The 14,536-nt window shown below is 36.4% G+C and overlaps 2 protein-coding genes across 3 annotated transcripts; both read left to right on the forward strand.

Annotated features, from left to right (window-relative positions):
• The first annotated feature begins 178 nt into the window (after positions 1–178).
• Positions 179–8,798, forward strand: LOC113071081 (sodium-dependent lysophosphatidylcholine symporter 1-like). Its single transcript, XM_026244451.1, has 14 exons — positions 179–288; positions 506–625; positions 1,666–1,790; positions 1,975–2,107; positions 2,428–2,506; positions 4,682–4,854; positions 4,951–5,041; positions 5,611–5,732; positions 5,929–6,012; positions 6,183–6,266; positions 6,384–6,496; positions 7,088–7,231; positions 7,471–7,647; positions 8,017–8,798. The coding sequence occupies exons 1-14, from the start codon at positions 208–210 to the stop codon at positions 8,057–8,059; spliced, it is 1,569 nt and encodes a 522-aa protein (XP_026100236.1). The 5' UTR covers positions 179–207; the 3' UTR covers positions 8,060–8,798.
• Positions 8,799–10,836: 2,038 nt separating this feature from the next.
• LOC113071082 (peptidyl-prolyl cis-trans isomerase FKBP1A-like) lies at positions 10,837–14,436 on the forward strand. Of its 2 annotated transcripts, none has more exons than XM_026244452.1 (4): positions 10,837–10,966; positions 11,092–11,139; positions 12,864–12,976; positions 13,155–14,436. In XM_026244452.1, the coding sequence occupies exons 1-4, from the start codon at positions 10,930–10,932 to the stop codon at positions 13,281–13,283; spliced, it is 327 nt and encodes a 108-aa protein (XP_026100237.1). In that variant the 5' UTR covers positions 10,837–10,929; the 3' UTR covers positions 13,284–14,436. The 2 variants fall into 2 exon arrangements, with proteins under 2 accessions (XP_026100237.1, XP_026100238.1); XM_026244453.1 differs by having other exon boundaries at positions 12,876–12,976.
• The last annotated feature ends 100 nt before the right edge of the window (positions 14,437–14,536 follow it).

Here is a 14,536-nt window from a genome sequence, read left to right on the forward strand (position 1 = left end):
AAAAAGACGAGTAAATGTGTCTTTCGGCTTTCCATCACTAGTCGAACAGTTATTCACTACAATTATTTATGAGAGAGAAAATAATAAAAAAATTTTTTTAAAGCAATAACGCGAAAGGGGTATTAGAGGAAGAGCCACGCCCACTTTGCAAAAGTATAAGAGGCAGTAAACTATAACTGGCAACTCTTAGATAAAGATAACTGAACGATGGCCAACAATAGTGTCAATGTATTGGACAAGCAAACAGACGACAATATCTGTGCCACGGAAAATGACGACAATCAACCGGTATGAGACTTTATAAATAGGCTAATTATTTGTTAACCGAAGGTTTTGATGATGTAAATTACAGCATCGAGGGAACTTATAGATGTTGCTAATTTAAAACAGTTAGCATTTGAGAATAAACTAATGTTTTTATTTTTTTTTGTCTGTCTCGTGTTAACGTTGAAATATAGCATAATTCTTGCTGAATAACTGATGCTTACGCGTTGATCCGATACAGAAAACTCCCGGCATCCCTTTATCCAGAAAACTGTGCTATGCAGTTGGAGGAATGCCTTATCAAATGACTGCAACAGCCAAGGGCTTTTTCATGCAGATCTTTTTACTGGATGTTGTGAAGGTAAGTATGTAAGGACAGAAGCTGTGGTCTTTAAAAGCTGTCATTGGTGACCATATAGATCAGAACCTCTAACATAATGGATGTCCTCTGTACAAATTCAGTTTCTTTTACACATGGCATCACTTTAAATATCTATCTTATGGCTAACATATGTTAAATCTGTATGAGCAAAGAGGCTGCGTTATAAACATTGCCCATAAGATGTGAAGAAAGTATGTATATTAGGGAAAAACATTAGGTTTTAAACTCTACCACACTCATTAATTTTGATAGTTAACAGGAAATCACCCTACACAATAGAAATATCAGTGTTATTAGCAGTCAGATGCACAAATGACATTATATTTTGCTTTTTTTGTAGCTGTGTAAATGTGTCAACATTCTGTACTTAATATAATGCAATCTGCTGTGCAATCAACTTAACGGAGCTTCACTTTCCATTAGAATATAAGCAGAATTCTGATATTTAAATATTTTTTTCTCCGTAATATCCTGATGTTCTTCTCCTTGTCTTATTTGATTACACTGATAATGTATTTCTATTGTCTGATGATTTCTAATGTCCTTTTGAGAGTGGTGTAGCTCTAGTGGTTAAAGATATGGGCTGGTAAATGTAAGGTTGTAGCTTCAAATCCTGTGCATTCACTTTCCTTGTGTGCTGTCTTGAGGGCTGTTTCTATCAGTTTGTGAAACACAATTACTATCTGATCTGTGGTTCTAAAAACAACTGAGCATTAATAAAATGCATGACCTTCATAACTCTTCTGCGTATCTCTTCCTGAATTTGCATGTCATGTTTGCATGCCACATTCAACAGTATTTAGCTAAACTGTTAGCGCAGGAAGTGAAAGGAACATGTGAAAGGTCCTGTGAAAGTTAATGCATTTTGTATTTTAACAGCTTGGTGGGACATTATGTTACATGTAACTGCATTTTCATGCTACAAAATGTACAAAAATGGGGCACAGTGAGTTTTATCATTTTTAGGAGGAATTTTAAGAGAAACCTGTAATTTTCTTCTATCAATATGTTTGTTATAGATGGGAGCTTTTTCTGCATCCATCATTCTCTTCCTTGGTCGAGCTTGGGATGCCATTTCGGATCCTCTGATTGGATATGCTGTGAGTAAGAGTGGCCGGACCAGAATTGGCAAACTTATTCCTTGGTGAGTGCATTGGTTAATGTTAGACTGGCTGTGTTAAGCACTTCCTCAACTCTCTTTTAGATATTTCACAGTTTGACCAGAAGCTGCTTATGTTCATATTACCAGTTGTGATCATATGAATGATAGCATACTCAAATGGATTCTTTTAAAAACTACTCTGTGCTCAACTTCACTCTTTACGTAGGATTGTGTTCACAATGCCACTTGGGGTCCTATCATACGTTATGCTCTGGTATACCCCACAGGACACCATGTCCCCTGCCTTCAGTTTCGGCTGGTACTTCACATGGTGCTGTCTGTTTGACACCTTCATGAGTGTAAGCCCACTATTACCACTACCTTCCCACAGTTAACTGCCGTTTTAAAGATTTAGAATAAAAGATGTTTGGCTGTTTAGGACATTTCCTGCATAGGGGGATTTTTTTTTATTTTTTATTAGAATATTTAATAATACATTAGAATGCAAATTCAGCATACACTGTAAACAAATATACAGTGTCACTATGATGTCGACCTCATAGTGATATCATACTGTACTGCAGAATTAAATACAGTCCTCAACACTGTAATTTTCAGACAGCTGTTTGTTTATAGCGTGTTGTATGATTCATAACTGACTTCTCTCTGTCTCATTCAGTGCTACCATGTGCCATATTCTTCCCTAAACATGTTTCTGGGGGGGAATCAGAAGGATCGTGATTCAGCCACTGGTTACAGTAAGAAAATATAGTGTCAATAGATGATTATGTGAAAGAATTGCCAAGTATCTTATGTTCTAGTTTTTATGTTTTTATTGCAAAGTCAACAGTATTGAATCTCCACTGATATTGGAAATTATAGTTTGATAAGCAACTTTAAAAAATACATGTCAGTTCCAAAATGGACAGCTGAAAAGAAATCAGGAAAAATTCCCAGCCGTTCACACTGATTTAAGATTGCGATTAAAATAATTTAAATTACCTTAGTGCAGTGGTTTTCAACCTGTGGTCCGTGGCCCCCTAGTGGGCCGCGGTGGTATTGCAGGTGGGCCGCCAATTATTTTCTGTTCATTTCCAGTCCATTCTAGGGCTGTGCGATTAAAAGAAAACGTCCTAAATCACGATTTGAGCGTGCGCATATGCCTAACTCCAGGTTCACACACTGTCTGTGATGCGCCTTTTTTCTGAGCCAATGTTGACGAATCAGAGCGTTCTCACTGCGGTAAAAGGCTAGAAATAAAAACGTGCGAAAATTATTCATGTCTAACACATGAGCATAGAGTGAATTTGTTAGTGAACAGGATGCAGTTTAAGTGAGAGGAGGCACGTTTTAAGTGTGCACACTCTCTCCTCGCAAAGCAGCGTGTATCTGAGCAAGCACGACCGGTTTTGTGACAGAGCAAAGGAAATCTGCTGCGAACAGAGAGATTCGCACTCGTGCATTATTTTAATGTGCTTTCGCGTTATATTTATGCGCTCTCACTGCTGACCGCATACACATACTGTATACACACTGCAAACACCTGAGGCACCGCTACAATTAATGAGCTCTATGAACAATGCATGGCAAAAAAGAAAAAAAGTCCCTGTATACAGGATTTTTTTTTTTAATTTATTTATTTTGCCACAAGTCTATACATTTTTTTACATCTTCACTATAGTGATAATTTTGACTTATGTCTGTTCTAGAGATGTTACAACTTTTTGATAAAGCTCTGATTGGTTTTCTTTTGGAAATATGTTTCAAATTAATCCTGAATGCATTTATGACTGTAAAAGCACAATTGCTAAATTAATCAAAAAAATCGCGATAGTTTTTTTTTTTTTGTCCATATCGCACAGCCCTAGTTTATTCAATAAATATTGTTTAAAATCTAGCTTCTGAGTACTAAGTTATTAACCCAACAATAGCGGGGTCAGTAAATTTTTTTGAAGTGGGCCGCGCAAACATATGTGTTTGGTTGTGTGGGCCGCGAGTTGAAAAAGGTTGGGAACCACTGCCTTAGTGTAAACACCAGTATTGCACCCTTCCTCTATCTTTTCCATTCATATGAATGGCTGATCATTTAGAAATTGCTGTTAGTCCCTCATAGTATCAGAAATTCATGTCCTTGTGAACAAAGTTTTCTGACAATATACTCACAAGATAAAGGCCAATTTCTTATTATGGGCCACACCCAAAGTATATCCTCCCATATCTGCTAAATGGTTAAATGTTATTTTGATAATTTTTTTGTCAGAAGCTTCTTAAGAATCACACAATGGCATAGGAAGAATTAAAAAACTAGGTAGTTCAAAAAAATATAAACGGTGAAAATCTTTGAATTGATATTTGAATTTAAATTTAAGGAAGTAGAATAACAATGAACCAAAAAACTGGTTGGAGCCAGTAGCCTCATGGACAGAGCTCCAACATACACAGCAGCATTGCCTCTGGTGACCTGAGTTTGATTGGGCCCAGGGTATTTTGCTGATCCTGTTACCCTCTCTCCGCCCCATGCTTTGCAGTCTGATCTGTATACTGTCCTATCCAAAAAAAGGCCCAAAATATAACTTTAATGAACTGAAATTCAAAAGACATTCAAAAATGCAAAAAAATAAAGCAATAAAGAAAAGCAAAGAAAAAAAAGAAGAAAACTTTGAATGTTGGCTAGACAAAATCTTGTTTGATTGGTTTGAAAAATGTTTAAAAAGCTTGGGAATTTGGACGTTTTACAAACAGAGAGAACAATAGGTCCTGTTATCCATGATGATACACTTCCTCAGCGAAGAAACATCCTTTCTCCAACATTTTTTTTCTAAGCCAGAGATAGCCAGAGAGAGAACTTGGATATATGGGGCATAACTTTAACTGAGATCTGTTTTCTGTATAAAAGAGAAGTGTCATGAACTTAGTTCTCTCTCATGATACAGGAATGGGCATGGAAGTGTTCGCTACCCTGGCAGGAGCTGCCATTCAGGGTCAGATAGTGGGGGTGCACCATGCCAAGAGGACACAAGTCTGCAGTTTACTGAATGGCACGGAAGGATCTTCTGGGAACCACACAGACTCACCGGATGACATATCTGCCAGTCTACAAAATATAGTGAAGCATAGAGAACATCCTATTACTGCATATAGTGGAATTTGTTTAGTACTGATGTTGCAAAGTTTTAGCTGATTTGTCTTTGAATTTCTACAGAGAAGAGCCTATTTGACTGGAGCATTAGTAATAGGAATGCTGTACTTCCTGTGCTGCCTCGTGCTTTTTCTTGGAGTGAAGGAGCATTTGGGTAGGTCCAAATGAGTTAACATGAGCTAAAATGCTAACATCTGTTGTTTTGTGCACCACATGTTCTTTCAGTAAGTTTGAAACACATACATAAATACACTGCCTGGCAAAAAAAACACCAAAAAAAATAAAAAAAATAAACACTTGCTGTTTGGATTTAAATAAGCAAATATTTAAGAGTTTATAATTGCATCGTTATTGCAGTGATTAACATGTTTCTTAGGTGTTATATGTTTGGCAATAATTATTTTATTTCTTAAAAATATCATGCCAGAAGACATATCTCATGGGTCAGACAGCGGGAGTGCTCCCACTGTCAATACAAGGTCTCTGCCAAAAATGAATGCAACTCTTGATAGAAAAAATCTTTGTGACTTTTCATGGTTCATTTCAAGGTTGTAAAAACAATGACAGGACGAATGCACACCGTAATCAAAGCTAAATGCAGTCCAACAAATGATTAGAGTGTGCTACTATGTTTTTGGCCATGCAGTGTATTTGGACAGTTTACTTAATGCAGTGACTTCAAGACTATTATAATGACTTGCATGTGTCTACTTCTAATTTAAGCCCCTCTAAGTAAACTGGACAGCATAAATATCCCCTATCTAACTGGAATGAAGATGGTGGTGAGACACACTCCATATGTGTGGCTTGTATTCGGCTTCCTATTTGCTTCACTTGCCTTCCAGGTCAGACGTTTTTCTGTTCAAATTATGAATGAATTTTTATGGTTGTTAAACATAAAAATAGCATGTTTATATTGCCTTTAAAAGATGGTCTGTATGATTTCCGATATTAGTCACAGAGTGGATTTAAATTAAAGAATTAAAAAATATGTATTTTATAAATATGACAGTTGCATAATGATAAGATTATTTGTTTCAGATGGCTCAGGGGAATTTCGCCCTCTTCTGTACTCATGCAGCGAATATGGGAGCATATTTCCAGCATCTTGTTCTTATATTACTGGTGAGGGATACTACAATCACCTATTTCTCCCTGATCTGATCCGTAAAAATAACAAACATTTTTTTTGAATGATCTCACATTTATGTTTCAGATTACTTTTAAAATGTTTATACTTTTTTTTAAATTTAATTTTATTGTTAGTTTCAGACATGTAATCTTTTCTTGTGCAGACATCAGCTACAATATCCATCCCAATGTGGCAGACACTACTGGTCAAAAAAGGCAAAAAGACCACCATATTCATCGGCCTATCAGTGAGCACAACTCTTTATTTCTAATGAGATTATTCATGGCTGCACAGAAAGGAAATAGGAATGCTATAACAAGTACATTTTACACAGCATATATACCCTTTCTCCTCTTCTCTGCAGGTATATATCCCAGCTCTAATTGTGATATCCCTAGTGAAAAATAATTTACCCATCTTCATTATTATGTCCATGTTATCTGGCACAAGTCTGGCAGCCCTCTATCTACTCCCTTGGTAATTAAACTCTCATGCAATCTCTCTTTTATGGTTAAACCCATCGCTCCACCAACACTTATTCCAACCAGTGTTTTTCTTTTGCATTATTGAACAGTTATCCTAACCCAGATGGTGGTCAGCTGGGAATTAGTTGTATGATATGTTCATCATTATAAAGTTGTGTTGATTCAAAATTACATCATACTGAAATTAGATTGCAACAGAAACTGAAACTTATCAGTCCAGGCAACCCTTTTCCAATTTTGGTGAGCCTGTGCAAGTCATAGCCTCAGTTTCCTGTTCTTAGCTGACATGAGCGGCCTGTTTCACTCTGTTTCAAGGTTTGATGTGTTGTGCGTATCAGAAATGTTCTTCTGCATACCTTGGCTGTAACAAGTGGTTATTTGAGTTACTGATGCCATGAAGTTCAGCAGATCATATTGACATTATCTACATACCTATATGCATTGAGTTATATATATGCATTAGATATATGCCTTAATAAATAGTTGAACAGGTGTGCCTAATAAAGTTGTCAGTGAGTTATATATATTTGAATTTGTATATGAAACATCATACTGTTTTAACCAGGTTATTTATTTATTTAAGGTCAATGTTGCCAGATGTAGTGGACGATTTCAAAGTCAAGAACCCATCATGCCAGGATCTAGAACCATTGTTCTATTCCTGCTACGTTTTCTTCAACAAATTTGGAGGAGGCATGTCTGTTGGAGTCTCTACTTTGGTGCTATAGTAAGAGCTTTCTCCATTCAGATTTTTTATAGTTGGTAATACAGGTGTTGAATCCAAAACAATTCAGCACTGAGTGAGAATAAATGGCAGTGGAAGGGATGTGGGTGCATGCCAACATTCATTCATTTTCAAACATCTGTGCACCGCATCTTTTTTTTTTGAGTCCCCATAAACCTACAGCTTCTGTGATTCATTCATGTGAAAGCTTCATGTGATGTTCTCCTTCCCTATCTCTTCAGCTTTGCAGGATACAAGCCTGGTGCTTGTAAACACAATCCAGAGGTCATATACTCGCTGCAGGTGCTCTTCGCTCCGGTGCCAATCTGCCTGCTGCTCATCGGCATGGTGATTTTCCGCTTCTATCCCATCAATGAAGAGCGACGGAGGAAAATCCAGGATGCATTAAGGAAATCAGGGTATGTGTTTCCGTCTGTTTTCTTAGAAGATTGAAGGTCCTGATCAACCTGAAGATTTTTATTCAGTTCAGTCATGTGACATTAATGCTTTCTACAGAATTTAAAAAAGAAAATAGGACAGAAGCAATGCTCACATCAAAAAGAGCATGCTGGTTTTTTTTTTTTTTTCTTTATCGCTCGCCACAACTTCCTTTGACACAGAAGCAACTTCTTTTACGCTGAAACCAAAGATTTGTTTACTTCAGCGGAAATTAAAGCAAAATATGTTCAGTAATGTCACACTGTATTTTAGTTTTGCATAAGGTGCTTGACAAGTTACAACAGCTGTAATAACTGTGCCATCATTGTGTGTTACCTTTATGTACACAGGACAGAGACCGGCTTGAAAGGAGAAGAAGAGCTGAGCCTTTGAAGTAATCTGTGGCTTTCACTACTTTTGTAACACTGCTGAACTGTTGATCATGAACATGCTTTGTTTTCAGCTTAGTGTAAAGGCTGTTTCTTTGTGCATTGTGAATATTTTTTAATCCTGCTTCAGGAGACCTCAACCCCATTTAGGAGACGCAGTAATCATAAACACTTATATCAGGTCAGGGAGATCTTTACTAATGAGTTGAATTACAGTAGATGAATAAAAGAGACACTCAGATCGTGCAGTGCTACTGGGCCCCTTAGGACTAGAATTGAGAAACATTAGTGCACTTAAGGGTGCAGTGTGCAATTTCCACACCATATAAAGACAAACAGATACTCCTGCCTCAAACCCATATTAAGCCAGTGTTGCAGTGGGAAAAGTGTTTATATCAACCAGTGAATAAACCAGGAAATGGTTTACTGATAACTGTCTCTGAATATTACAGTTTTTTTATTGCTAAAAAGTTTTAGGCTATTTGAGGCAAATACAGTGAAAGCATTCATTCTATTATTCATTCGTTCAGACCAAGTCTGCAGAACTGCAAGCTCATTATCTGTCCTTGTGTTTAATTAACAAAAAACTGCTATTTAAATGCCACATTTATTAATGATTACTTACATCCTATGGCAATGTGTGAAAACATTACATGATACAAATAATGTAAATCTACTAGGGCTGTTAAACCGCTTAATCGTGATTAATCACATCCAAAATAAAAGTTGGTGAACACATAATGTATGAGTGTGTAAGATATATATGTAATATATATTTATATATAATATAAATCATATATAAACATGAATATACATGTAAATTTTTCTTAAATATGTGTATGTATGTGTGTGTATTTATATATATATATATATATATATATATATATATATATATAGGGTACACCAATACATTGTGTAAACACAAACTTTTATTTTAGAAGCTATTAATTGCAATTAATCGATTTGACAGCCCTAAATAATACCTAATTTGATGATTTAGAAATTAAAACGCAATGTTTTTAGCAAAAAATAAATTTTTCATCCTTGCATTTCTGTTACAGTACTTTGTAAATATACAAATATGCACACATGTAGTAACAAATTCTGCTGTAAAGTATCATTGAACAACTCAAGTCTGCGATGATTCAGTTCAGTTCAAGAATAGTAAGGCTCATCAACTGTGCATCCACACTGTATATACAGTGTATTTTTGTACATACATGTGCATGTGAGTGCTCAGACAAACTCCTGTGCACTCCACTCCACACTGAACAATCAAAAGATACAAGATAGTAGTGTTTTACATTAGTCATATCCATGTGTAGTTAGGCATTTATATATCATTTTATTTTTGTGATTTCAGTTCCTATGCAAAAGTTATTATTATTTTTATATAAAAGTTATATTCGTTTTGAAAGAAGTGTTTGCTTTTGCAAGACATGTGTAATGTTTTGCATTTTGAGTTTTGAGATGTTTTGTGTGTAAAGTTTAGAGAAAAGGAGCCATAGTTTCAGAAACTAGAAGCAATTTTAAAATGAGTGCAAGTTGGGAGAGTTTGTTTGTAACAGAACTTTTATTCCACAATGGTAATGACGATAATTATGTAAAAGTGTATTAATAAACAGCAACGTGCAAATATGTGCATGTGCATGGTCTTCTTTTGCGCACGGCGCCCCCTTCTGGTCAATAGTCCGATTAAAAACCGTGTTGGGTTATTACATACATTACCTGCTTTCTGGAATCGCCCGCTGATGATGTTGTAGCCTAAATAACAAATGGTTTATCAGGGGCCTTTATGCTGGGATGTTTCAGAACTTACTATTTCATGTATATTTCATGGATGCACTGAAAAAAAAATGTATGCTACTTTTATGGGACTTTTGCAGGAGGTAGTGGGACAAAACATGAAGGTTGCTGGTGGGAATGGGACCAGATAACATATATTTATACGGGTGTGGGACTGAAAAAAATCCCACGCAGGTCTCTAGTTCACGGAAGGGGCTTGTGGATATGTGTTACTCCAGTCACCCACATTAGAACACTACAGATGAAATGAGTGTTGAGAGAATGTTATGTAACAGGTAGTTCACAATGAACAGGAGACTGCGGGATTCATCCTTTTTTTAAAAACGTTGCTATTTGCTTTTTAAAATGATAGGCTAATTGTATTTTTCTTTCACTTGTGCATAACAAATTGAACGGGTCACATTTATCATTTCATCAGATGGATTTATATTAAATTAAAGCTGCGGTAGGGAACATTTGACGCTCTAGCGGTTAATTAATAAACAGAACTGCTTGCGTCTTGGAACTACTTCTCTCTGTTTATGTCTATGTAGAATCACAAAGGTACTGGGTTACTCCGCCGCGGTACCCCCGAAGCAATCTAAAATAGTCCGAATATAAACACTTTTTATAGGTTTACCCTAGTGATTCAGGACAAGCTAAAAACACGGTTTGGAAAATGGATTCATGGTGTACTCGCTTATTATCTTCATTTTTTCTACATTTTGAATACAAACAAGGTTACGGACCGCAGCTCTGATTGGTTCTTTTTTACCGGGAGCGCATGACTTGCTTGATTTTTTTCTCAGATTATCCGTTTCATATTCTACTGTCAGGATATAATGACAGGTTTAATAAATATGTAAAAAATATTTTTTACAAAAGTTCCCTACAGCACCTTTAAGTTCCACTGCTGGAACTTAAGGATCTAAATAAAGTTCCGTGTAAAAAAACAAATTGCCTCTTAGTGCTCTGCTACTGGACCCTCTCCCAGTTTTCCCGCTGCGGTCACGTGACCCGACAGCATCGCTCCTCTCTGGCTACAAACAGCTGAGAGCGAGACAGTGTGCAGGAGGGCTCTTCAGAGACATGGGAGTAGAGATCGAGACCACAACCCCCGGAGATGGTAAAATCACCCTAATGCAGCTTCTATTACGTAAAGTAGAGTTTTATTTGTAAGTCTGCGTGCGTTTAACAGCATTATATTATTGTCTCCTGCTCCCGTTTCTCCTCCTCGCGCTGCTTTTACAGGGAGGACTTTCCCCAAAAAAGGACAGACATGTGTGGTGCATTACGTTGGTGAGTTGAATTTCAGATTTTTTTTAGTGGTGTACTTATGTTGTGTTTTTGTGGCCGCATGTGGATTTTTGTACATGGGGAATTTATAATAACTGACTAAATTTAGAGAAAAGGGTCAATGCATCTTTCCAAACAGACGTGCAATCCGACAGGTCAATCCGACGTTGAGTGTTAAAAATTGCTTATATCTGAAGAGTGGCAGTGCTGTAAAGATACAGTAAAATATACAAAGGGATACAAGGCTATTATGCATTATTAGTTGTGTATTGTTTACACGCACGAGCGTTGGTCCGCATTAGACCTGACAGCTGAGAATGAACAGATTTAATAGACGCTCTGTGTTGGACAGCGAGGCTGGCAGCGTCTGATAGACGGATTATCACTGTCTGGAGTGAGTCGACCCCCTGGGATGATGTGATTGCTTTTTAATCGTTCAAACTAACCAACAACCCATATTTGATCATTAACTTAATCGAATTTTGGAAAGTTTATCACACCGTTTAATTAATATTGACAAACTGCCTGCCATATTGCATACACTGCTTGTAGCCTACTTTATGCAGCATTGATATAATATTCAACATTGTGCCAAAAAAGCCCACATTTCAACTTTTTTAAAACAATTTCTTAATTATTTTTAATTTGTCAGTTTACTAAAGCAAATAAACTTAAAATAATAAAAGCCAAATTATAACAAAATAATGAAAAAGTATATAAAGCAGGGAGAAAATAAGTAAGAAACCGGACTGAGGAAGGCAAAGCACTCCAAACTAAATTTCCACCTTGTGCTTCAGGTGTCAGGTTTAGGCAAGGGAGGAACTCAGGTGCAGACAGGGATTCTCAAACAAAGGGTTTATTACAAAAAGGAGAAAACAAAAACCCACGAGGGGGAAAACACTGACTAGGGAAAGGACTAAATAACCAAACAAGACAGGGCTGACCAGATAAAGACACTAAACACTAACTATAAACAAACACTCACGGTATACAGGATACAATCACAGTCACAAGTGTGGAACACATCTGAGAAACACATAAGTAACACAATGAACCAACGCAAGACAGAGCACACTAGGAGATCTAAATAGGGGGAACAATTAAGACACGACAGGTGACACAGATAGGGCAATCACGACACGACTAGGATAACAAGGGGGGCGGGGCAAGGGAACGAGACAACACAAGCACATGGCCCAAAGACAAGGCCATGCGCTTGTACACAAAACATGGGTCTGCCATGATCCTGCCTCAAGACTAGGAAAAATCAAGGACACGAGGGCAGGATCATGACATCAGGACTTCCGTTTCATTATTTCTTTATTACATGGGAAGAAGAGTGGGAGATTTTCTAGATATTCTGCCTGTGAACTTGATTTATATTCACATGGAGTCATAGAAACAGGTCAGAAAGAGCCATTGTTGTTAAAGAGAATTAGAGTATAAATGTACTGAATAAATTTAACTGATGCCTGCTTTGTGTTAAAGAGTGGATCAGTGACTCTTTTCTGCTTGACTTGTCTTTATGTACACATTACTCTACATTTGCCACGTTCTTGAAAGAGGTCTGTCTCATATCCTGATCATTTACTGCTATTAAACATGGGTTAGAGAGACACAAAATCTCCCTGTTAGAACAGAACAATAATAAAGTGGCCTGTTTATCTGATGCTCTAACCTCATTTCCTGTTTTTCTGGCCTCGTCCCTTTCCTTCTTAAATCTTGAGGCTCTCTGACAGATGGACGGAAGTTCGACTCTTCCCGTGACCGTGAGAAGCCATTTAAGTTCAGGATTGGTAAACAGGAAGTGATCCGTGGCTGGGAGGAAGGTATTGCACAGGTATGTGATGGTGTTTTGTCCACTCAGAATATCATGTGTAACACTTTTTGAGTTAAATTAAGGTTAAATGGTGTTTTAACGAAGCACTACCAAATCCAGACAGCATAGGACTGATATTTCAATTGAAAAAATAATAAATAAAAATTCACAAAAAAAAATTATGTTTGTGTGACTTTAGATGAGTGTGGGCCAACGTGCAAAGCTGACCTGTTCACCTGATTATGCCTACGGTAATAAAGGCCATCCTGGGATTATTCCCCCAAATGCGACCCTCATCTTCGATGTGGAGCTTCTCAGTCTGGAATGATTTAATGCTCTTCACTGCCTTTTGTTAATTTTTCATGACTTTATTAATGTTTCATGCGTCAACATTTTTTGTCTTAACATTAGAATCCTGATTAAATCAATTGTCTCTTTCTGTCCGGCCATATTAATATAAAAATTGTTAGTCATTCTTCTCAGAATCATCTTTATTCAGCATCCCACCCTACAGTTTTTGGCAAATTATGTAAAGATCAGTGCTTTACTTTACCAGAGTTCTCCAATATTTCATCTTTTGCTTTGGTCACATTTTATCAGAATTTTTTTTTTTTTATTATTTTTCTATCATTTTACCAAATTGATACGACCTTTTAGACTAACCCTTTAGACTTCTCTTGTGACTTTTTCTTACACTGTGATTGTTGTTGGCTGGAGATCAAGTACAATTTTGTTAAAGAATCGGCGACCTTATCCCTGATTAGTACTCCAGAAAAAGAGAACATATATTTATCTTTAAAGATGTTATGTTTGGAATATAAAAATGTGCATATTTATTGCATTGTTACATTTTAGATTGAATAAATTAATACATTACATTTAATACCTTTTAACATTAACCATTATATAAAGTTGGTAATTTCCAATTAGAATTGTTGAGTTTGAACAAGTCTGCTGATTTTAATTAGTAGAAAGAAGCAAATTTTTGATTCAGTTCTTGTCCTGCCAGAATAGCACTAGTTGTGTATGTTTACAAAGTGACCATATCAACTGAAAAAGTGCTATCATAATACCTGAAACCAAACTTTGTGGTTGACATGGCTGCTTAATATAAAATGATCAAGTATGAAGTGATACCACTGCTATTTCTGTCATGTTGATGTGCAAATTTTTTTATATATAGTTTTTGTATATTGTTTGTTCTGTTTTATTAACATGCAACTATTTGGAATTTTTTTAAATGTGTTTATTTTGTTCTGTTTCTGATTAAGTTGTGTAGTTGAGTAGGATTTTGCACCGCAGCACTGGATGCATGCAACTATCATTAATACTGATATTTGTGTTGAGTTTAAGAAATTTTAAGCATGTTAACTGCCTCAAAATCACCAGAAAATATTTAAGTTTAACACGTTGCCATGGCAACAATATTTTAGCTATCGACATTCCGTCAACAGTATTATATATTAAAGTATTACAACATGTTTTGACATTATTCTGATGCGGTTAAAAGAAAATCAAGTAAAAAAAATGCTTTAGTGCTTAAGGATTTTGTGATCATGTTGCACTGTTCATTGATATCTA

Source organism: Carassius auratus, unplaced genomic scaffold (assembly GCF_003368295.1).
Source record: "Carassius auratus strain Wakin unplaced genomic scaffold, ASM336829v1 scaf_tig00005886, whole genome shotgun sequence".
Taxonomy (NCBI): domain Eukaryota; kingdom Metazoa; phylum Chordata; class Actinopteri; order Cypriniformes; family Cyprinidae; genus Carassius; species Carassius auratus.

Coding starts and splice junctions, on each gene's coding strand:
- LOC113071081 (XM_026244451.1), top strand. CDS start 208: ATGGCCAACAATAGTGTCAATGTATTGGACAAGCAAACAGACGACAAT. Junction 289..505: donor AAAATGACGACAATCAACCG/GTATGAGACTTT, acceptor GATCCGATACAG/AAAACTCCCGGCATCCCTTT. Junction 2,507..4,681: donor TGATTCAGCCACTGGTTACA/GTAAGAAAATAT, acceptor CTCATGATACAG/GAATGGGCATGGAAGTGTTC.
- LOC113071082 (XM_026244452.1), top strand. CDS start 10,930: ATGGGAGTAGAGATCGAGACCACAACCCCCGGAGATG. Junction 11,140..12,863: donor ATGTGTGGTGCATTACGTTG/GTGAGTTGAATT, acceptor TTAAATCTTGAG/GCTCTCTGACAGATGGACGG. Junction 12,977..13,154: donor GGGAGGAAGGTATTGCACAG/GTATGTGATGGT, acceptor GTGTGACTTTAG/ATGAGTGTGGGCCAACGTGC.